Source organism: Fukomys damarensis, unplaced genomic scaffold (genome assembly GCF_012274545.1).
Source record: "Fukomys damarensis isolate Sample0158 unplaced genomic scaffold, DMR_v1.0_HiC HiC_scaffold_37, whole genome shotgun sequence".
Lineage (NCBI taxonomy): Eukaryota > Metazoa > Chordata > Mammalia > Rodentia > Bathyergidae > Fukomys > Fukomys damarensis.
In genome coordinates this window covers 30,054,676-30,080,308 of record NW_022900949.1, presented here as the reverse complement: position 1 = coordinate 30,080,308, position 25,633 = coordinate 30,054,676, and the positions used below count along the sequence as shown (strand labels likewise).

The 25,633-nt window shown below is 32.7% G+C and overlaps 1 protein-coding gene and 1 non-coding gene across 2 annotated transcripts in view; one reads left to right on the top strand and one right to left on the bottom strand.

Annotated features, from left to right (window-relative positions):
* Positions 1-25,633, bottom strand: part of Phkb (phosphorylase kinase regulatory subunit beta) — a 214,358-nt gene that overhangs the window by 177,202 nt on the left and 11,523 nt on the right. Inside the window, exon 3 of the mRNA XM_033759669.1 lies at positions 1,535-1,624. Coding sequence (XP_033615560.1) covers positions 1,535-1,624 — 90 coding nt within the window. The remainder of the gene's footprint in view (positions 1-1,534; positions 1,625-25,633) is intronic.
* Positions 4,815-4,921, top strand: LOC117284568. Its single transcript, XR_004515658.1, has one exon. It is a non-coding gene; the product is annotated as a U6 spliceosomal RNA (small nuclear RNA).

Sequence of the window (25,633 nt, the reverse complement as noted above, 5' to 3'; positions counted from 1 at the left end):
CCTCTCTTTGCTTGTTGGCCACCACAGAGTGAGCACCTTTCCTCTCCCATACCTTTCAGCCAGGAGAGGTCTGTGCTCATATAGGCCTAAAGCAATGGAGCTGGCTGACTGTGAACTGAAATTTTGAAAGTGGTAACCAAAATAAAGCTTTCTTCCTTTAAGTCATTTTTCATGAGTATTTTTTGTTGGCAGCAGAAATTTAACTGTTTAAATAAATGGATGAATAATGCTTGTCTCAAAATATGTTAAGTTAATCTAATCTAAATTAATATATATTGACTGTGTATTTTATTTATTTGAGTTTATTGGTACATTTTAGGTATACAGTACATTTACATTCATTACTGGGATCTTGTACCTTTACATGACAGGTCTTGGTTCTCATTTTTTCCCCTTGTCCCTGCCCTCCCTTCACACTCTCCTCCCCTCCCCATTTACAAACATTTTATTTCCATTCTTTCATTTTCTCATATTTTTTTCTTTTCCCTTGTTACCTTTCCCCTATCCTTCCCACTTTCCCTACACCTTTAGCCCTTTTCTTCCTATTTCACATTGTCAATTATTTCATTAGGATCTTAAGTACTATTACAGTTTTTCACACCAGAGAAACTATTGACTGTGTTTTAGATACCTTTTCAAAAGACTAAAATACTCCTTCACTAAGGAATTAAACTTTTTCTCTCCATCTAAATTGATTTTATCATTAACATTTTTTTCAGAATACTCGTATAGAGTGAAATTTACTTTGGCCCTTCTAGTCCAAAATAATTGACATTTCTTTTAAAACTATAATTAGCTTTTCAGGTAGTTATTGCTAACAAAGAAGATAAAAAGAGTGACAATCCATACACCATCTTAACCAAAAATGTTAAAATAAAGTTTACAATGAGGACAAAATAGACAAAATCCACATTTTTGTAGGAGACAAATTTTTTTCTGCCATAATAGGACATTAATTGCCTATTGTCATGTGCCATAATAGGACAATAAATGGCACAAGAAACCTAAAAAAATTAATAGACATTCCAAAGTATGGTCTGAAGAATGAGTCCCTTATGTACATGTCTCACAGTTATTTATTCACATTTTTAAAAATCGTCAGGTTAATCTAGAAAAACAAAAATCCAGACTTGATATTAAAAGTAGTAACCTGAGATTATCTTTTGTATCTCAGTGAATTAGAAATGCATACAGAAGGTTCCGGATTAACTAGGGATTATGTACATATGTATAGTGAGCAAGTTAATATATGAAATATTTGTGTATTATTGAAGAAACATCCTCAAGTTCTAACACCTAGTAAGGCTTAAAAAACAAAGAAGATACTGGTGATAGTTGTAAAGTTATTCAAGGGCCAGATATAACCTGCTGGATTCCTTTTGCAGGCTTGGTATGGAACACATAGCAGCATAAGCACTGAAACCATCCCAAAATCCAAACAACAGAATAATATCATCTACATAATGTACACAGTACCGCTAGGGCACAGTGAATACTAAGCATAGCTACCATGTTTTCCTCAAGTTCTACTTACTAATTCTGTAATAATGATCCAATTTATCCCACAGCGTTTCATTATCAGGTTTTGGTAGATGAATGCTTTTAAGAGGTTCATAAACTGAGCCTGAAAGAAAAATGAAAACCCATCAAAGTCAGTCATTTTTCAATCAGATGAACAAAGAAAAGTTCTGAACAAAATAACCACATAATAATCTCATTTTCATTTTTATATATAAGCTACCATATTTTAGTATGGGTAAAACTCTAGATAAGGGAAGGAAAAAGAAGAAAGCACCCTTAACAACAGGTACAAACAAGTGTTAAATTTCACAGGATATTCCCACCCTGATGCCCAGCACTTGATCTAATTATCTGATGTGTACATTAGTCCTAACAACACAAATACACCAAACACTCATGTGATAGCCTCTAGTTTGATAATTTCCCATTTCTGAAAAATATAGCTAACTATGTGCCCTGAAATCCAAACCTTATGCCCTTATGCTGATGCTTCTCCAGGCAATTTTCAGTACAATGATCATACCCCAAAATGCTCAAGGAAAAAAAGCTCATATTTAAAAATCATTCACTCCACAAATACTGGGCTGGGTTTCATACTGAAATTCTTAACTCTGTACTTTCTCCTAAGTAGGTAATACTCTTCCTTTGTTATATGGACTATAAGCAGACATCATTTCTACTTCTCAGCCACAAAAACTACTCTGAGGCATTAGGAGAATATGCTGCTCAAAAGCTACAGAACACACAACAATCATGATAATTTGCCACAAAATGGGTAGAGAAAATTGTTCACTTGACTAGTGCACTTTCTTAGACGGTGACTGAAAGAAATTCTGCCATCAAATTAAAATTAAGTACCTTCTCTCATTCTTGTTAAAAGCACTCAGAAATCACCAACATTGCAAGATCACAATTAATCTACCTTTGGATTCAAGTAATGCATACCAGATGGTCTGACAACACACCACAAAAGTGAACCTATAATTTACCTTGGGGAGAGGGAGAAAGATGGTGTCGACATGCATTTAGATTCTGATTTTGAAAAAAAATTAAAGCATTTATGATGATAAAATAATGTCTAGTATGCTAGGTTAAAGCCAGGTTATTGGGAATTCCCCTAAGTTAAGGCAGATAATAAACATTAAAAAAGAAATAACCTATACAAGGCAATAATCCAATTATCTTCTATTAGAATAACAGGTAATTAGTAGATTACATATTTCATGGGGAAAAAAAGAAATATAAAATGCCCTGCTCTAAGCGAAGACATTTTCTTAAAAAAAAAAAAACAATCTTCCTAATGGCCCCAACTGGAATGGCTCCATAGTGAAGAATGGAAAGAATTATCAACACAGACAGGAGATTGTGAAGGATCCTTACTTGCTCCTATATAGAAATCAAGGGCCCAAATATGTTTTGTACCTTCCTGCATTCAATTAGCTCCAGGCAGGTATAAGCATGTAGGCAGCCTGGCAGTGGGAAGGAACAACAGGGTCACTGAAAGTAAGGGAGTAAGCTCTGGGAGACTTCACACTTATAGTGAAGATCACTTATTAAGAAAGAAAGTAATATCAGATACAAATAGTCACAAGTAATAAATTGTGTGTGTGTGTATGTGTGTGTGTGTTGAGAAGATTTTAAGGAGCAATTTTTGCTGCGTTACAATGGTAGGTGAACTGATTTTGAAAGATAGTTTTAATGTTTTATGGTTTAAGGTGTTAATGGTTTTAGGTTGAAAAAATATTTATTTTTAAAAGTGCTATTGCATTTAAGACAAAATAAAGTAAAATGACTTTGTCATCTAATTTTGCTCCAAGAAAATCACCAATGGAGTTTTGATTTTTTACAGGCAACAATACATAAGCAGATAAAAATCAGACCTGTCAAGAAAACGCCTATGTAGTAAGAATTAAAGACCTAGGGACACAACTCAATAGTAGTAAATCTGTATAGTATACATGAGGCATTAAATTTAATCTCTAGTACTGCAGAATGAAAGAATATATACACACACACACACACACAAAATATGGGGTAATGTTCAAAGCACAGCAGAGAATTATAAAAATCATCTAACTTATTAAAAATCAAGGTTTTATCACAATGAGTTAAGAATAACTTATTTAAGTAAATTTTAACATTTTAGTGGTCATTGTGTTTCTTCAGTAACTGCACAAAATTAATTACAATAGTCCATGCAATTTGTGGTGAACAATACCAAATATCTGAAGTAAAAGGAAAAATAATCAATGGTAGCATTTTAAAAAAGAATTACACATCTGGAAAGCATCAATACAAAAAAAAATAAAGAAGAAAATCATTAATGGAACACAAATTCTGGAAAATTAAATGGATGAAAAATTATAGCAGAAAATACTAATAAATGGTTAGGGTCAAAACTGAAATACATTTTTAAATACAAATTTTTCATTTGTATATTTTTCTATTTGAATTATGTCTATATCTAAACATTACAAAGTAAAATAGAACTAATTTATTTGTTATGAAGTCTGTAAAGGCAAAACTAATAAACTTTATGTGTTAATTTCCTTTGTGCTACAAAAATATGATGTACAACTTCATTTTAGAATACATTATTGTCAAAGGAATACAATGATAATAAGACAAGAAGAGGCAGAAATGATTACTTGAAGAGAAATATTACAGTTTTATGATGAAATATGAAAGCTCTATATACTAACATATTAAAGCAGAAGCTATTTCCTAAGAAATGCCCATAAGCCCAAAAGAATATAAAGACTATACACTTAACAAAGGAATAAACCTTCTGAATTTTATACTGCAAAATATCAAGAAGGTTGCTGAGTATTATGGGGTAGCTCTTAAAAAATTATAAATAACAGGTGACATAGTAGCACATGTCTGCAATCCCAGCTCCTTGGAAGGTTGCAGCATGGGGGGACTGCAAGTCTAGCCTGAGCAACTGAGTGAGATCCTATCTCAAAATAAAAGTTAAAAGGTCTGGGAATATAGCTTAATGGTAGAGCCTTTGCCTAGCATGCACGAAGCCCTGGGTTCAGTCTCAGTACTGAGGGAAAAAAAAATCACAAAAGCATTTATAATTAAAATAAGAAGCATTGAAAGACTAAGAAAGATTTCCTAGAGGAAACTGTAGGTGGAAAATTGTTCAGCAATATTCTATTATTATGGAATGGTATTTTCCATTATATGATTCAAAGCTCTAATATATACAAAAATGTAACTCATCAAGAAAGAGTATGAAGATCCATTAAGTAGCTTTATCATATATACATCTATAATATCTATATAAAGTACTCGCTTTGGCAGCACATATACTAAAATTGGAATGATACAGAGAAGATTAGCATGGCCCCTGCGCAAGGATGACGTGCAAATTCATGAAGTGTTCCATATTTTTATACTCCTAAGTGAAATAAATAAGTCACACATGTGTAAATGCTGAATAGTTTCTCTGGTGTGAAAAGCTACAATAGTACATAAGATCTTAATGAGATAAGTGACCATGTGAAATAGGAAGAAAAGGACTAAAGGCATAGGGAAAATGGGAAGGGTAGGGGAAAGGTAATAAAGGAAAAGAAAATATAAGAAAATGAAAAAAGGGAAATAAAGTGCTTGTAAATGGGGAGGGGTGAAGGGGGTGAAGGGAGGGGAGGGACAAGGGAAAAAAATGAGAACCAAGACCTGTCATGTAAAGGTACAAGATCCCAATAATGAATGTAATTGTACTGTATACCTAAAATGTACCAATAAACTCAATAAAAGAAAAAAATGTATATAAAAATAGTAATAAAGATAAATACCATCATTTATTCATTTAACTAATACTGTGGAGAATATATCCAGAAGCTAACAAGGCTTACATCCTAAGGGGGAAAACTAAAAAAAATTCTGAATAAAAATAGTATAAGGTAGACATTCTCTACTTCTTAAAATACAAACTAGGCCAAAATTCAGACCTGTTGTGGGATTGAAAAAAAGGGGCAACATCTGCCTTGCAAATTCTGCAAGATTACTTGAGTAACCTCAAGTAATCAATCACCATATAAAGATGAGACAACTAAAATATAGGAAAGCATAAAATTATAAAAACATAGATATAGATGCACACACTTAATATTCATAGTTGTAAAACTTAGGAAAATGCACCTATCTACTACATACCGAAATATTTTAACTTAGGGAAAAGACTTAGATAAAGGAAATGTCATTAATAGTAAATTTTATTTAACAACTGAATTGTGTCCTTCCAAAGATAGAGCAGGGCCAGGGATTTAGCTCAAAGGTACTGCACATGCCTTTCAAATGTAAGATCCTGAGTTCAATTCCCAGTACTAAAAAAGAAAATAATCAAAAGACTGAGCATTTTATCATAAATTGAAATCCTTAGGCTTATAGGATTCTGATTTTTTCCAATTAAATAATTTCTCTTCAAAGTAAAAAAATGAAAATTCTACCACCCTAAAATAGTCACCATTAATATGTTAGTGTATTCCTTTTAGACATTTTCATCAGAAATAGTTACATTCATAAAGTTTAGTAAATATGAGATAATAATACATATGCTATTTTTATCATGGACAATAATCCTTTTGTCCCATACCTCACCAGCAGTCCCCTTCTGGTCTACCTCTCAAATAATCATACTTTTTTCCATGTCTGTATAATCAAGATTAAACAAATATACACAAACAAGGGGAGAATTTGCAGAGTTTTCATAAAAATGGGATCGTGATACACAGTCATCCTTGCATTTTGCTCTTATCATTTAACCACACACGAAAAATCACTCCATCCTTGCTAAGAACTGCTTTCTATGTTATGGTCTATACCATAGATACAGTACATTTTATTTAACTATTCTCCCCTGAGTGGGAATACAATTTGTTCTTGTTCCCACCATCATAAAGAATACTGCAGAAACATCCTTATATACAGTTAGAGCTAATAGTGTGCTAAAGCCACCCACTACCCCTGCCTGGAGCCCAACTGTTACATTTCCAGAAAGTTTAGGACAGGATTTCTAACAACTATTATTAAAAATTAAATTTTATAAACTTACCAAGTCATCAATAAGACATTAAATAAACTCATCAATTCTTAATTATTTTACTATACTTTCATCTATGTTCTGTTTTAGCTTATTAATACACGTGTGCAGCACATGTCTACAGTGCTTGTCAGAAGTCGGTGAGTGTATATAACATCTTTTTTTCATCCCTTTTCCCTTTCCTCCCTCTTGCCTCTTGATCCTCTTTATTTTGGGGGGTGGGGGGAGACTGTAATACATTAAGTTTACAATCCTTGTGTAGAGTGAGTATAGGTACACAACACGTCCCAATTCACTATTTTCATCACTTATCACTTCCCTCCTTTCTCCCCCGCCCCACCCTTTTTTGTACCAGGGATCAAACTCAGGCCCTTGCAAGGCAGGCAGCAAAACTACTCAAGCTAAATCCCCAGCCCTTCCCTCCATCTCTTGATCCTCTCTTCATTTGAGAAAGATCTATCTTCCTACTTGCTATTACCTGTATTTTGCTCCTTACTCATAATTCCTTCAACAAAAAAACATGGTATTTAAGCTTCTGTCTCATTTATTTTACTTAATATTATAAACTCAAGGAGCAAACAATTTTCTACAAAGGCCTCAAGTTTATTTTCCTTTATAGCAGAGTAGTACTTCAGTGTGTGCAAATGCAACATTTTCTTTACCCATTTATCCAGTGATGAACATATGGGCCATTTTCAATTATGAATTATGTTGCTATAAACATGGGTATGCATGTATCACTGCAATCTAATGTCTTTGCTTCTTTCTTGAAGTTACACAGAAGTAGAATAGCTAGGTCAAATGAATTTCTAGTTTTAGAATTTGGAGAAATGTCTATACTGCTTTCCACAGTGATTGTAAAAGTTTACGTGCCCACCAACAACGTAGAAGGGTTGATTTTCCCCTGCAGCCTCTTCAGAATTTGTTATTTCATTTCTTGATGATGACCATTCTTTCTGGGATAAAACGTGAAAGTGTCTATTCATTTCACTTGTACATTTCTTTTTTTTTCTTTTATTGAGTTTATTGGTATATTTTAGGTATACAGTACAGTTACATTCATCATTGGGATACTGTACCTTTACATGACAGATGGTCTTGGTTCTCATTTTTTCCCCTTGTCCCTGCTCTCCCTTCACCCCCTCCTCCCCTCCCCATTTACAAACATTTTATTTTCATTTTTTCATTTTCTCATATTTTTCCCTTATTACATTTCCCCTACCCTTCCCACTTTCCCTACACCTTTAGCCCTTTTCTTCCCATTTCACAATGTCAGTTATCTCATTAGGATCTTATGTACTATTACAGTTTATTCACACCAGAGAAACTATTCGGTATTCACTTGCAGATTTCTTGATCAGGTCTTTTACTTGGGGGGGTCTCAATTTTTGAGTTATCCATTCTAGATGTTAATGCTCTAAGGAATAGCTGGCAAAAATCTTTTACCATTCTTTAGGTGATCTTTTAACTGTCCTTTCTTTTGCTGTGCAGAAACTTTTTATATGATCCCATATATTGATTCTCAGTACCATTTCCTGTGCAAATGGGGTTCTGCTTAGAAAGTCCTTCCCTATGCCTGACTTTAAGAATTTTACCTATTTTGTCTTCCTGTGGGTTAAATGCTTCTTTTTAAATATTTGGTTCTTCGATCCATTTTGAATTTAGTTTAATACATGGTGAGAGACGTGCCTGGATTTAATCCTCGGCATTTGGATAGCCAGCTTTCCCAAAAGCAGTGTTAAAGAAACTCTCCGTCAATATGTATTTTGGACCTCTGCCAAAGATGAAGAGTTGAATGTGCTTCTGTTCCTTTGATCTTCATGTCAGTTTTTGTGCCAATACCATGCTGTTTTTATCACAGTAGCTTTGTAATATATCTTTGAGTCCAGGATGGTAATGTCTCCAGCTTTGATCTTCCTACCCCAGATTACTTTTGGTATTCTGAGTCTCTTTTGGTTCCATATGAACATTATGATTTCCTCCAGTTCTATGAAGAATGCTGTTGTAATTTTGATTGGAATTACATTAAATCTATGTATCAATTTTGGAATATGGTCATTTTGACTATATTTCTTTGATCTATCCAAGAACAGGGGATATCTTCCCATTTTCTGAGGTCACCTTCAATTTTCTTTTTCAGAGTACTATAGTTTACATTGTAGATTGTTTTACGTCCTTAGTAGGATAAAATATTTAATTTTTCTTGGTGCTAAAGTGGTTTTTATTAGGTTTGTTTGTTTTTTTTTTACTTTTCTATCAGTGAGTTCATTAGTACGGTATAGGAAAACTGATTTTGTATCCTGCTACATTTCTGAATTTCATTATTAATTCTAGTTTTTTGCTGGATTATTTTAGGACCATCTATGTAGAGGAAGCATCATGTCATCTGCAAATAATGATAACTTCGTATCTTTCTTTCCTATACATATCTTTTAGTTTTTTCTCTTGCCTAATTGTTGTTACAAATGTTTTGAGTATTGTGTTGAAGAGGAGTGGTGATAGAGGACATCCTTGTCTAGTTAGTGATTTTAGAAGGAAAACTTTCAGTTTTTACCCATTTAATATGATGTTGGCAGCAAGTCTGTTATAAATCACTTTTTATCAAATTGAGATAAAGTCCTTCTATTTTTGTTTTCTTCAGTGGTTTTATTATGAAAGGATGTTGGATTTTGTCAAAGGGTTTTTCTCCATTTATTAAGATGTTCACATGATTTTTATCCTTGCTTTATGTGACACATTATATTTACTGATTTGCACATGGTGCGTCATTTTATTCCTGAGATGAAGCCTACTTGGTCATGATTTATGATCTTTTTGATGATTTGTTGCATTCTGTTTGTCAGTATACTGTTGAGGTTTTTTGCATCTATATTCATGAAAGAGATCCTTGCCTGACTTTGGACTCAAGGTAAAGGTAGCTTCCAGAAATGACTTTGGGAGTATTCCATTTCAATTTCATTATTTATCTATGCTCTTAAATTTATTTTTACCTATATTCTACATTGAAAAGATCATATAATAGCATGTTACACCTTCTCCAACACTGAATTCAGTAATGCCACATATAATTGAATAATTATAACAAAAACAACATGGTTGTCATTTGTTCCTTTATAAGCTTGGCTGCCACAGTCTAAATTCCCAGAAGTAATAATGAAATAAATAATGTAATTTTTATAAAATAAGGGCAAACTGCATTTTCCAAAAGGCTAAAATAGTGCTTATTCCTTCTACAAAGGTAATTTTTCCACTCTAGGTTATCAAGGTTCAAAAGTGTAGAACAGTGGTAGAATGTGTGTTTACCATGAGTACAGCCCTGGGTTCAATCCCCAAACTCATCTCTACAAAAAATATTTTACTTCCTTTTTATTTTTCATACTATTTATTAGTGAGTTTGAGCATCTTTACAAATTGGATATTTAGATTTGCTCTTTTGTGAACCAACAGTATTCCTTTCGCAATGTATACTGTTGTCAAGTTGTTTACTCATTTGGTACCGGGAATTGAACTCAAGGCTTTTACACTGAACTGCATCTCTGGACCTTTTTAAATTTTTGATACCAAATTTTTAATCAAGCTAGTTACAAAATTGCCCAGAGTAAGCTACTTATGTTTCTTCTGCTTCAGCCTCCAAAAATGCTGGAAACTGCAAGCGTGTGCCTGACTTGGAACATAAAAAAAATAAAATAAAATAACATTCAAAAATAGATTTATCTTTTCTCATTTAGTTCTAAGTATCCAGTCTATTTTAAATGCTTTTTTACAACCTTCAGATTATACATAGTCACCTACATTTTCTACTAAGATTTTTTTGTATAAAAAGATAAAATTTTCCACTTAGGTATTTAATATAACTGAAAATTTGTTTTCTAAACTGCTTTTAAAGTAATGTAATAATTTTTATCTGTTGTGTTGTTTCAAAATATTTTAATATATATGCTGTTTTGTTTCATTTACACTACTAGTTTTTCTTAGTTCACTGAAGTGAAAGTTTTGTACTTTTATCTTTTTTCTAAGAGCAAGTTTTTGTCTCTTACTTGTACTCTAACATTTTGGCCGTTCTTTTAAGATCATGATACAAAGAATATTAACTATTGTTATTATCTATTTTATTATGAAGTTTTTATTTTTCACAAAACGTTGGTTTTTAGTACTTTATTAAATCTACTTGTATTACATTAAAATAAAAACATAATAATGTTTAAATTCTATAATTTTTAAAAATAACTTTAAATGGCTTTAAATAACTTTAAATTTTTAGGATATAAAATATTGAACAATTCATTTATCCTAAGTCATAAGCAGAGAATATCCCAAGTTATGGGATTTGAACAGACCACTTCCTCTTGAAATAAAACAACTAAATTTTTGTTTTTGTTTTTGTTTTTACCAGGGATTAAACTCAGGCCCTTGTGCTTGCAAGGCAGGCGGCAGAAACACTGAGCTAAATCCCTGGCAACAACTAAATTCTTGAAAGCCATATAAAAACTCTAGAACTAATACTGTAGCATTTAACCTACTATATTTTTTCACAGATAAAACAATTTTAGACAGAATTTGAAACCTAATACACACAAGTGATATGTATAAGTAGCTTGAACAACAGCCAGAGCTTTATGTGAAGTTGCATTAATGTCTGTAAAAAGCTCATTACCTGAGGCAACATACATTAAGTTTTTTATATAGTAATAAATACTGGACATTGACACTTAAAGTTAACATTTAAATACACCTTTTCATATTTCTTTAGATCTGGGTTCTAGCAGAAAAATACACAAAATTTGTGAATGTAGAATCACAGCCCAAGGAAGGAATTAATCTGCATCATTCATTTGCGTTTTAGTAATGATTCTCTACATCTGTGAATTGAGTGAGTTGAAATTTACTACTTTTAATGATTTAATGGTTTAGATTCTTCTTCTCAGCTAATGGTAAATGGCTAATTTAACAGACAGGTTAAAAGTTATGATTTTTTCGGAGGTAGGGACAAGTCTCTGAAAGCCTCAGTTCAGTTTTTGAAGGCTAAAGCACAGCACAGGGGCTAAGAATGTATAAAAATCTCTGGACTAGGATAGGGACAATCAAGAACAATTTCTATTGTATAGAATTACTTAGTCCCATAATTTTAGAAAATGCCATATCCTGTGCTCACACATCATATAAGGAAGGTAAAGGGGTAGGAAGTGGTGGAATAGGCATGGAAAGGCAAAGGAAACAGAGCCTTACATATGAATGTGCAAGATGCAGTGTTATATGCAAACCACATCAGTGGCTATCAGTAATTTATTAAAATATTAATTATGAAGCTGTAGGACAATATCTGTCCTATGTACCACCTATACAATATATTTTCAAATTTAAATTACTTCATAAATGTCAGGTGATAATTTTATTTTAAAATTCCCTTTTATCCCTCCATTTATGTAAATTAGAAGAATCTTGCTAGAGACAGAACAAGTTAACCTAAACTGGATCTCCAATGCTGGCACAAAGGAGAGACTCAGGAAATTAAACTAGGTGATCCACATGATTATGGGGAAGTTCTCTTTAATTCCCACAATCTTCTATATTCTTATAGCACTTAGTAAATACCTTTATGACAACTCTTATCATAATACATTTGATTTTTCACTATTTAATTAATGTGTAATCACTTATACTCCACTGGAAGATGATCAAAAACAGGGCTATCTTGCCAGTGGGAAAGAAGCTGACAAAAATTTATTTGAGGAAACTTGATGACCAGTTTACAAACTAATTCTCACAAGCTACCTATTTGCTACCACCTCCCATTTACTTCCTATGATTAAATTTAATTGTCCCTCATCAAGATTTCCATGATCAAAAAACCTGGAATACTTATAATTATACTATGGATAAATGCTAACTCTTATAGTTACATGACTTGAATGTCCCATATGTGACTCAGCACTTTAAGCATCTTCAAGATCACCAATATTGCTGTGACAAACACAGAAAAAATTTAAACTGATTTTTATTTGTGTTCAGATCCATCATGCTCAGAAATTTAAAACATTGAAGAATGAGTATCCTCAGAGGGGGACGGAATGTGTAAATTACCACACTTCTTTTTAATGAAGTACTCTGAAAAGATTAAAGGAATGAGTTAGATCTACTTGCAATATCATGAATACCCTGAAAATTATGATCTTATAGAATTAGATATATACAGCATGATTCTATATGTTATAAAACTAAGCAATAACAACTATATAGGTAATGTTTGCAAATGTATATGCACGTACAGAGGACAAAGTATTTTCAAAGGCCTAGAAGAATATACAAGTTGTTAAAAATGATTACTGCTAATAAGAGTGTGACTTTTACTCTATACATTTTTTACTGTCTAAATACTACATAAGAAGGCATTTATTTAGTACTTAATTTTTAAAAGTAGAATAAAGAAATTGGAATGCCTAACCATTATAAATTGTACAAGGTAGATTATACACATTATCTCATTTCAAAGTTCTCACAAAGGTATGAGGTAGTTTTTAAAGTAAAGCCTAGAAAGCTTATTAAATGGTGGTCTAAATTTGAATACAGGGCTCTCTGAAGAGGAACTGCATGCTTTCTCTTTTCCTTATACCATGAAGGCTCACAAAAAATGCCTTACAGAGAAGAGTTAAGAACCTTAAGTTTTGCTTTCATTTTCTGCCTTAAACAGTAGACTGCTATAAAATTATAGGCATATTTTCATTTAATGACCTTCATTTAATGACTATTATTAGAGTTCATTGGAATCCTTGAGTTTATAAGTCTACAATACTCCATGGAAGAGATATATTATAAATATAAAACTGGGTAAAACATGCATTAAATATAAAATATGAACTGGAAAATATGCAGAATACAATTTTATAAAGTGGAAGTAAAATTTGTCTATTCAACTTATTCAAATAAGACGTGAAAAGGACATTCCACCATTCCTACTTTATTTTTAATAAAAAGGTGTTAAATTCTTCAAGTGACCTTTAGAGAAGGAGAACAGCCAATAAAATATATTTAAAGATATTAAATCTGGTTGATGTTGCATATGTTGACCTTATGAATATCAATCACTCAATTAGCTATTACATTTTCCCTTACTTATAGTCCAGTAGAATACATTGCCATGATGTACTATGATTTTGTATGATTTCTGTGAGGTTAGAGCTGTATTCTAACACTTTTAATCTTCCTAAAAAGTTATTAGAACTCTTTTTTATTTTAGCAAAACAAATTCATTTAGAAGTAAAATAAATTATTTAATGTTACCAACAGTAATTCTTTTGTTCTCTATAGTAACTCCAGTGCCAACACTACCTGGCACATAGTGAGGGTTTAATAAATACTGAGAAAAATCAGTATCCTCTTACATCTAAACTTTGTCAAAACTTACTTAGAATCAACTATGACAAATAAGGTAGTTCATCAGGGTAGATGAAGTAAGATTGGCTCATCAATAATATAAGCTGTGACCAGGAAGTAATTCAACTTGTTCTGTTCTGCTCTACTGTTTTTATTCCTTCAGGGAGTATAAAGGTAGATGTGAATAAAATCATTAAAGATGACTTTAAAATAATTTGAGACATGTCAGAATCACTAGAATATATTTATGTATTTATAAGGGATCACTTTATAAAAGAAAATACAAATCTGAAAGGTTTCTCAAAAGAAACCCAGGATCATTATTTCATATTTATATTATATGCTGAAACTTTAAATTTTAAATTTCTAAGATTTAAATGAGTTTACCACTACACAATATTCTCAATTTTTATGAGATATTTAATTGTAGAATGTTTTATTATTCTTGTGGTAAAAATGTGACAGGCATTTTGTCAATATCGTCTTTTATTCGGCAGAAATAATATTTTCAAGTCATCTAGCACTTAAAAAAAAAAAGACTTGACCCGTTTCTGTTTCTCATTTACACTTTGATAAAGCCCACTCTATATTCTTGTCTTAGCAAAATTCAACAGTGCATTTAATATGAGTGTTATTACTATTAATTAAAAACTGTCCTGATAGTATGCTGTACAACAGATATGAATAAATGAAGTCCTGAATGTCAATTTAGAAAAACCAAAAGCTATGAATTAGCAGAGTAGTTTAGTTTCATTTCTACAGTATATACTAACATTAAATAAAAATATTCATAGCAGAATAAAACTAGAAATACTTTGTAAGACAGTATAGAGTTTGTAAATGGGCTAATCTGGTTTTCATTGCTGTGCCAAAATACCTGTGATAATCAACGTAAAAGGAGGAAAGGTTTATTTTGGCTCAAAGTTTCAAAGATGTCAGTCTATGGAATTTTGGCCTTAGTGTTTTGGGCCTGTGGTAGCTGGCATCACTGTGGGGAGTTGGGAGAAAGAGAAGAGTAGAAGAAGCTTATTCACCTCACAATAGCCAGGAAGCAGAGAGAAAAGATACTGGCATTCCTATATCCTATTCCTTCAATAGCAACTTTGTCAATAACTCATCTTTCTTCCTCTAGGCCTCACATGCTAAAGGTTTATCACCTCTCAACAGTGCCACAGACTGGCGACCAAGGATATAACATATGGGCTTTTAGGGGAAATTCCATTATCAAACTACAGCCATGAATAATGAATGCTAGTTAATTTTCTTCCCATCAAAATTCATTGACGTGAAAGCAAAACAGGAAGAAATGGTATTAATCTTCCATACACTATGCTTCTTCCATTAGACTATAGCAATTTGCTCCAATGCTGTGCTGAGGGTCTAATTGTGTTTTGCACAGACCGAACTACAGCATAGTCATTAAATGACCAAACTTCCAAGCCACATAGTTCACAAGACAATTTTCACTTTTTACTGAACAAGGTTAAATCCAAGGATAAATCAAGATAGAGGTAACCCAGCCCATTCCCCACCTTCATCCACCAGAACATCAACTCCTGAGGGAAGACTGTCCTACTACCTTCCACGCTGTAGAAAGCATATGGGTTTTCAAAATAGAAAGAACTAGGTAATAACCACAACTAAGTCATTTTGCAACTTTCAAGGTCTCTCTGAGCTAGGCCTTCTCATTTAAAAAGTGAGAAAAATTATATACCCTAAGAGGATAGTTGAGATTTATTTAAAGAAAAAAAAATTGGCACAGTATATATTTAATAAGAATTATCTTTTCCTACCTACCTTAAACTTTGTCATATCCTCTGGTACTTAGAATGGCACTGGGCACAAAATTGGAAATCAAGGAATTCTGAATTAATTCTGGATATAATTAGCTTTGTCAAATTAACATCAGAATTATTTTGTTCAATGAAAGGATGGATGCCCTACATATACTTTCTAATATGTACATTTAAAATCACAGAACTAGAATACTAAACTAGGTATTCCTGAAATTCTAATTCATTATGTGAAACACTTCAAACTACTTTAGCTTAAAGTTTTCCTTGTCTATTCTCTTTTTTTTCCTTGTCTAGTCTCTGTGTAGTTAATTTTTACCATATTTTTATGGAGTATTAGTTTTTATATAATATAAAACTGAAAGAAAGTGACCCTGGGTGAACACTAAAACTATTAAAATTTTCTCTTACTTTACTTTGCATTATAATTTAGTTATAAGAATTTCATTATAGCAAAAAAAAGAAACAGATAAAAACTGGAGTGATGAAAAAGAGTATTTAGGGTTTTCATTCAGCTTAAACTACTGCAAATGAAACTAAACTACTTCTGTAACATTAAACTGTAAAGGGAGCTAGCCTTGTTCGATTTTTATAGTTGGAGACTGCTTGCTGTTTCTTGTACTTTTCAAAGAAAATTACCATATACTTGAAGCATCCATCCCCATCTTTATGTTCATTATATAAGATTGGTAAATCTTTCCTTACAAGCATAACTAGGGGAAAAAAGACTTCTGAAACTAATAGTTATTGGCATCTTTTTGCTTCAAATGAAGAGCTGCATGAGAGATGCAAGAGGCCAAAAGAAACCATATCTGCCACCATTTGTTCTGGAGCTTCAAGAAAGACCATCAAATAATCAGCACTTGTTTCTCAAAGAAATACTTGAGGAAAAATAAATTGGACTGAGGAAGGAAATCAGCTTAACTTTTAATGCTGGCCATTTATGCCTCTCATTTCCATTCTATTGGCCAGGCAATTCCTCGAAAATGGAAACACACATTGTGTCCTGAAGCACAGCTTCCCAATGAAAAGGAATTATGTGATTCTCTGGTAATGGAAGGGATCACCATTATAGTTACTACATATGATAAAGAGACTAGAAAGAAATGTGAATATACAGTCATTTCCTATAGCATGTCAGAATATTAAACTTTTGCTTTAATGTAAAGCTATGGTCTAAACCAGTGTTGGCTATTTGTATCACTGAAAGCTCTAAAAGGTTCAACATCACTGGTCTAAACACTGAATCCCAGAAATGAGTCCAGTTCATTAAAAGGATCTCAGCCAGGCAAGTTTGGGCCAGAAGTTAGAACTTGTAGTAGTCTAGCAAACATGCAGTATTAGGATTAATGTAAAGCAACTGCAGAATGAGCCACAGTTGCAGGTAGTAATTGTACAGTAGCTCCCAATGGGTAAAAGAGATACAGATAATGACTTATTTATCCAAAGATGAAGTTCAAGGCTGAGAATATGAGGACTAAGAATCTTACTTCAGAGGCTAAGAATCTATACTCTAAACTATAACACAGCAAAGAGATGAGGATATGAGCACTACTACTCACAAATATGATCCTACAGAGAGACTTTTTCTCCTTGTTGCTAGATAGTGGCAGCAGTAGTAAAGGTTTTACCTAGGAGCTTACTACAGCTGTGGACTGAGTTTTGTTGAATCAGAATCTGAATTTTAAGATCTGGAGCTTTACAGAGGTAGTATTTCTACTTTTTAATAAATGAGAGAGGGGAGAAGAGGGCAGAAAAAAGGACATAAGATATTAGAGGCCAAAGGTCAATATCAAATAATTGCTTGGCTTTCTTAGGAACACCTAGCTCTATAACTCCAAGAAAATACAACCATGAACCAAACAATGTATGTTAAATATTAATACTAACATATCATTTATGAACACTTTCTTCAAGTTTATACTGACAAATGCAAAACTATTACCTCACCAACTCAACTCTTTACAATCCCAACCAGTTCCCCATTTGGAAGATTTTCCTTAAAATTACACAGCCTAGTCTAAAACCCCAAACTCTAATTCTCCTGAACCAATGATTATCATAATAATTTAACACAGAAGAGTATTACAAGCACCTCACCTAAGATCTTTATTTTATAGAAGAAATGCACAATTTATTCTAGAGTGCAGAGCTAGTAAAAAGCAGAACCAACATCAGCAACAAGACTCCCTATTCACGGGTCTGATAAATTTTTAAAATTTTTTATTAATCACTTTGGTCACTTTGTCTTGGACAATTACATTATATTGTGCTACTGTATTTTGCCAGTGTACCTAGAACATTATGCTTAGTGACAGTTATCAAAATGCTAGACTGAATATAAGCATATAAATCAAATTTTAATATTTTAAAAGGTAAATAGCATATTATAATAATAGCATTATCATCATCATCATAGAAACAACATTAGTTGAGCATTTATCATGTGTGAAGTATTGTGTTGAGGGCTTTATAGTAATTTTAATGAATCCTCATAATAATCTAGTATTATTCCCATTTAAAGATTTAGTATCTTATCCAAGTCACTAAAGTGAGATTTATCGACTTATCCAAGGTTGCACTCATAGCAAGTGAAAGTCCTAGGACTTAAATATGTTTTTTGTTGTTGTTGCTCTGGGTAACACACAACAAAACAGATAATATTTAGCCATTATGTCGAGTCTTCTTTTGAAAGTTTCATTTCTCATTATGAAAACAATGTATTTTCAAAGTAATATATAACTACTTCTAAGGTAACATTTAAATAAGAAATACTGCTCTACATTATGGATAGAATGTACCCCCCCAAATTCATATGTTGACATCCTAACCCTCAATAAGTACCTTAGAATATGATGGTATTTGAAAATACATTCTTTAAAGAGTTAATCACTGGTGCCTTTAAAATGAGATCAGCCAGGCATGGTGGTGCATGCCTATAATCTCAGCACTCTGTGAAGGTGAAGCAGCAGGATCCTAAGTTTCAGCCCAACAATCTAGCCACTTTGCAAGGTCCTGTCTCAAAAGATTAAAAAAGCATGTAACTTAATGGGAAGACCCTAGGTTCAATCCCAGTAGCAGGGAAAAAAAAAATGAGATTAAGTCACAAATAGACAAAGATTATGTGAAGATACAAGTTGAAGACAGCCATTGACAAGTGGCCTCAAAAAAATCCATGGTTCAACATCTAGATCTTGGGACAGTTTGCCTCCCAAAGTGTAAGAAAATAAGTTTCTGTTGTTTTGGCCAAAATAAACAAATAAAAGCAAGTTTTTAAAAGAAGCTGTAAAAACAATTTTCTCTACTAAGGTACTTTCTAAGCAATTCTCTTATCTGTCACTGTTCTTTATCCATATCAGCCACATAAATTATTTCAGTTATCTTATTACTTGATGTACCTGCCCTTAATCTAGATTGTCTCTTTTATTTCCATTTAAATAATATATTTGCCTAAGACAACTGCAATGCATAGGAGTGAAAAAAAGAGCTCTTTTGTTTAATACAAGTTAAATACATATTAACTGGTAAACTCTAAACAGGTCTAATATAAAACAATATTTCTCTAGTGCATTATTTAGCATTGAGTTTAAGATTCTTCCAGAAATAGACTTTATATCATATTTTGAAAAAAGTGAACTGACTCTAGATGGCAAAACTTAAGCTATATTTCCCCTACTCCCCTTAGAACTGTACATAACTCTCTTTCAGTAACAGATTCCTGATATTTAAATGCCAAGCTCAAATTCGTAGATACCTTAGATAAAATTTACACTATGGTAAACAAAGTATATCAGATTAAATAGTGTTGACTTTATTTTTGTGAAAAAATAAACATGCTACAGATGTCTTTTTTATGTAACAATGTGGATGAGTAATCCATGTGATTTCTTCCATTTTCACTACAAGGAAAGCTAAACTCAGTACACAATGGTGCTGAATGATGGAGAGCCACTGGAGTGTCACATGGTCTCAACTTTAGAAAGGTGAGCCTATTGGCAGCAAAGGACTGCTGAAATGGGGTTGAAACCTGGACACAAGAGTTAAAACAGTCATCTAAGGCCCTTGAATTAAGACAGTGAATGTAGGGATACTGAAGGGAGGGAATATTAAAGAAATATTTAAGAGACAAGAAAGGCTTAAATTTAGCCTGAACATAAGAAAAATATTAATAGCATACAGTGAAACAGCATAAAAAAGTCTTCTCAATCTTAATCATTAACTTTACATCCTACTAGAAATTTTTTATCATTTCAATGGTAAACAATTATTATCAAAGGTATTAATATATTGAGAAGTGGGATTAAGTGGGTATAATAAATTAATTGGATTTCATTTGTATGTCCATTAAAAATAATATAACCAAACAAGGGGATCCCTGAACTGATAAAAACACATAAAAACTCATATGAATAGATTCCACAAAACAAAGATAATTACCTTTATAAATATGTAAATTTAAAAATGAACCCTTATTTTAATACCTCCATATCAAAAACCTGGAAACTCCTTTGTTATCGTTGGACCATTTAAAAACTGTTTAACCCAAATGAAAGATAAAGAGCTTACATTTGAAAATCTATATGCTATATTTTAAATGAGCCTTATTTTATAAGCATTAAATTTGAAAAAAAAACTGTCAAGGCACAAAGAACATCAATAAAAACAATTAATATTCTTTTTTTTCCTTTTATTGAGTTTATTGGTACATTTAAGGAATACAGTACAATTACATTCATTATTGGGATGGTGCACCTTTACATGACAGGTCTTGGTTCTCATTTTTTTCCCCTTGCCCATGCCCTCCCTTCACCCCCTCCTCCCCTCCCCATTTACAAACACTTTATTTCCATTTTTTCATTTTGTCATATTTTTTTCTTTTTCCTTATTACCTTTGCCTTACCCTTTCCATTTTCCCTGCACCTTTAGCACTTTTCTTCCTATTTCACATGGTCTATTGCATCATTAGGATCTTATGTACTATTACAGTTTTCCACACCAGAGAAACTATTCGGTATTTACACATGTGTGACCTATTTATTTCACTTAGGAGTATATCTTCAATATGTATCCATTTTCCCATGAATGAATCTAATTTCTCATTCTTTATGGCTGAGTAGTATTCCATTTTATAGAAAAACCACATCTTCTTTATCTAGTTTCCAACTGATGGGCAAATGGGCTGTTTCCAAGTTTTAGCTATTACAAACTGTGCCGCTATAAACATTGATGTGCATATATCACTGTGCTATGATTCTTTTAATTCTTTTGGAAAGATACCCAGTGGAGCTATGGCTGGGTCAAATGGAACCTCTAGGCCCAGCTCTTTGAGGTATCTCCGTATTGATTTCCATAGTGCTTGCACCAGTCTGCACTCCCAACCAACAATGGAGAAGGGTTCCTTTCTCCCTGCAACCTTGCCGACATTTGTTATTGTGTGATTTCTTGATAGCAGCCATTTTTTGTGGGGTGAGGTAGAATCTCAGTGCTGTTTTCATCTGCATCTCTCGAACGACCAGTGATATGGAACATTTTTTCATATATTTACTTGCTGCTTTTACTTGTCTGTCTGAGAAATTTATGTTCATTTCAGATGCCCATTTTTGAATTGGGTCTTTATATTTGGGGGGGCTGATTGTTTTGAGTTCTTTATATATTCTAGAAAATAGTCCTTTGTCTGAGGAGCAGCTGGTAAAAACTTTTTCCCATATTGTAGGTTGTCTCTTAGTTCTGCTGATGGTTTCTTTTGAAGTACAGAAGCTTTTTAGTAAGATGAGATCCCAGTTGTTGATTCTATCTGCTAGCTCCCGTGCTACTGAGGATTTGTTCATAAAGTCTTTTCCTATGCCAATGTCAAGAGTTCTGCCTAATTTATCTTCCAGCAAGTTTAGTATTTCTGTTTTAATGTTTATATCTTTAATCCACTTGGATTTTAATTTAGTGCATGGTGAAAGATAAGGGTCCAGTTTTAATCTTTGGCAGGTTGAGATCCAGTTTTTCCAACACCATTTATTAAAGAGGCTATCTCACCTCCACTGAGGATGGTCAGCTTCCTTTGTCAAAGATGACATAGCTGAGTACATCTGGATTTGTTTTTGTGTCTTCCAATCTGTTCCACAGATCCTCAGATCTGTTTCTTTGCCAGTACCATGCTGTTTTTATCACAGTGGCTTCATAGTATAGTTTCAAATTGGGAATTGTTATACCCGCTGCCATGTCTCTGTTCCCTAGGATGGCTTTTGCTATTCTAGGTCTCTCATGGTTCCAAACAAATTTTTGGATTTTTTTTTTCTAGTCCTGTGAAGTATAGTGTTGGAATTTCAATTGGCATTGCACTGAATCTGTATAGCAGTTTTGGTAGTATGGCCATTTTCACTATGTTGATTCTTCCTACCCAGGAGCAGGGGATATCGTTCCATTTTCTTATATGCTCTTTAGTCTCTTTTTTCAGAATGCTGTAGTTTTCAGTGTAGAGGTCTTTTGCTTCTTTTGTTAGATTGATTCCTAGATACTTCATTTTTTTGGATGCTTTATCAATGATTATCACAATACTAAATAAAATTATGCTTAAATAAAATTTTAAAATAAGGTTCATTTTTCAAAGTTATTTGAAATCTTAAAAGTTTGCTGAGTTAGAAAAATGCCAAGCAATGAAACACAACTCTATTTCCTATAACTGGGCCTCAATATGTACAGTGTATTTTCCCTAGAGTTCCAGGTTTCTTAACACAAATTTCCAGATGAAATCAACTAACTAAATCTATAGCACTACATTAGTCGAAGTCTAGCAGTGCTATGTGCTTTGGAATTATTTAGTCGTAGGATACTCTATTGCTTGAAATTTATTAAATAAGTTATTTTTGCTTAAAAAGAAAAGATAGTAAGACCATCTTCATTAAGAGAGATCTATCACCAAAAGCTGAATCAACTACTGGCAGAAAATAGAAATGAAGTAAGAAAACAAGTTAAGAGAAAGACAAACAGGCCACTACTTGAGGCATACCAAAACTTCCACTTTAAAATATATCAGTAAATACTTATTTCAAACATTTAAAATAGGAGATAATAGCAAATTTAAAGGTTTAATTTCCTGTCCTTAACTTTTAAAGAGTTAGCATGCATAACTGGCATTTAGATACACACATGAAAATTTATGAAGAAAATATATTCAACAGGCAGGAGATAAAAGGACAAGACTAAAATCATTCTAAATCAGAATCTATTAAAAGTTTAAAATGTGAACGTAAAATACAAAAAATAGACAATAACTGCCCTATAAGTAAAAACCTTATGTAAAAAAAGTCCACTGATTGAAACCATGAGCCAAGTTCATTTGTTCTTTTTGAAATACTGATGATTTAATAAATCTAACCAACCATCAATTATTTATAACCAACCTTACAAAGTTAATGGAAAAATTTATTCAACTATATAGAAAAATTCTTCACTAAACTGTTAAGCACGCACTTTGTCACTAAGCTTCATTCTCAGCCTTACAACTCAAATTTTAAGTGGCCAAAAAAGGAGGGCTAGGTAAATGGTGAGATTACTGATAATAGAGTAAAACAAAAGCTTTTTAAAATTTTGTATGCAAAAATCCTTATAAAGTAACTGCAAGATGAATTCAATACTACATTTAAAAGGGTCAAACACCATTATCAAGTTGGTTTCATTCAGGAATGCAAGTATAGTTCAGTGTACACAAATCAATAAATGTAACAGCACACAAACAGAATTAATAATAAAAATAGCATGACTATCTCAATAGATGCAAAAATTGGTAAAATTCAGTATCTTTTCATGATAAAAAAAAACCTGAAGAAATTAGACACAAAAGAAACATATTTCAACATAATAAAGACTATATATGACAAACCCACAGCCACCAACATAATGGAAAATACTTGAAAACAAACCAAGGATGTCCACTCTTACTGCTCCTATAGACACAGTACTAGAAATTTTACCTACAGCAATTAGGCAAAAGAAATATAAAGCATACAAAGAGGAGTGGAAAAAGTCAAATTACTCATTTGCAGATGACACAATTTTATGCATGTAAAAATATAAAGACTGCACCAAAAGACTGTATGAACTGATAAATAAATTCAGTAAAATAACAGGACACAAAATCAACATAAAAAAATCAGCAGCTTATCTCTGATTGTACCTCAGTAGTCATCATTAATTGGTTTCAGGAGTACTGTACCAAACTGTTTTGGTTTGAAACGGTAGTGAGTTACTAGGCAATTGACGCTGAAATTCTAGCTTGCATTTCAAGTACCAAATGAGTACTGAGATAAAATATGTGTTTAATACCAAATGTGACAAGTTTCAAAGCAGTCCAGTACTAAAATGTGACTGTACACCAACCATGACCTTGCTGAGAAAGAAGAAATCAACAAAGTAATCACATATGCAATAGCTAAATGCACGCATGCGCACACAGCACAAACACACACACTGGGAATAAACATCAGAATGTGAAAGACTTCCACAATGAAAATTACAAAGTACTGAAGAAGACTAAAAAGTGAAAAAGATACCTATGTTTATGGATTGGTAGAATTAATATTCTTGAAATTTCCATACTGTCAAAAAAACCCTACAAATTAAATATAATCCCCACCAAAATACTAATAACATTCTTCACAGAAGTAGGAAAGACAAATCTAACATTCATAACAGAAGCATAAAAGACTCTAAATAGCCAAAGTACTCTTGAGTAAACAGAATAAAGCTATACTACAGAAATACTACGGAACCATAGTAGCAAAAACAGCTGGTATCGGCATAAGACAGACTGACCAATCGAACAGAATAGAGGACTGAGCTATAAATCCACATATATTCAGCCAACTGGTTCACAACAAAAGTACCAAAAATATACACTAGAGTAAAAACAGCCTCTTCAAAACATGGGGCAGCGAAAACTAAACAGCCACATTTAGAAGATTGAAATTCAATCCCTTTCTCTTACATTGTACAAAAATCAACTCAAAATGTATGAAACACCTCAATGTCAGACCTGAAGCTCCGAAACTACTAAAGGAAAACAGAGAAAACACTTCACAATATTGGAATAAGCAATGAATTCTTGAATAGGACTCCAAAAGCACAGGAAATAAAAGTAATAGCAAATGGGATTAGATTAATTTAAAAGGCTTCTGCAAAGCAAAGGAAGCAATAAATAGAGTGAGGATAGAAAAAGAATGGAAGAAAACCTTTGTCAGCTCTGACAGAGGTTTAATTTTCAGAATATACAAAGAACTCAAGAAACTTAGCAACAGCAAAAATTAACCAAATTTAAAAATGGGCAAACAATATAAATAGATACTTCTCAAAAGAAAACATGTGATTGATCAATGATATATATATAAAACAATGTTCTATCTTTAGCCATCAGGGAAATGCAAATCCAACCTAAACTGAAATTCTAACTCACCCCAATTAAAATGACTATTACGGGAGGAAAGGAGGGAGAGGAGGGCAAAAGAGGGAAGAGGAGGGGAGGAAAAGCAAGGAGAGGGAAGGGGAGGTACAGGCAGAAGGAAGCAAAGAAGGGGAGAAATGAAAAATCAATAAATACTGGCAAGGATGTGGAGAAAAAGCAAGTGATATCCACTTTTGATGGGAATATAAATTAGTACAGCCACTATGGAAAACTGTATGGAGGTTCCTCAAAAAACTAGAAACAGAAATACCATATGAATCAGTTACCCCACTCCTAGGTATATATCTGAAAGAAATTAAATCAGCATATGAAAAGAATACCAACAGACAGTATTTACTGTCACATTACTCACAGTAGCCAAGATATGGAATTAGCCTAGATGCTGACAACAGAGGAATGGATTAAAAAAAAAAAAAAAAAAGGGGTATATACACAGTAGTAGTATTC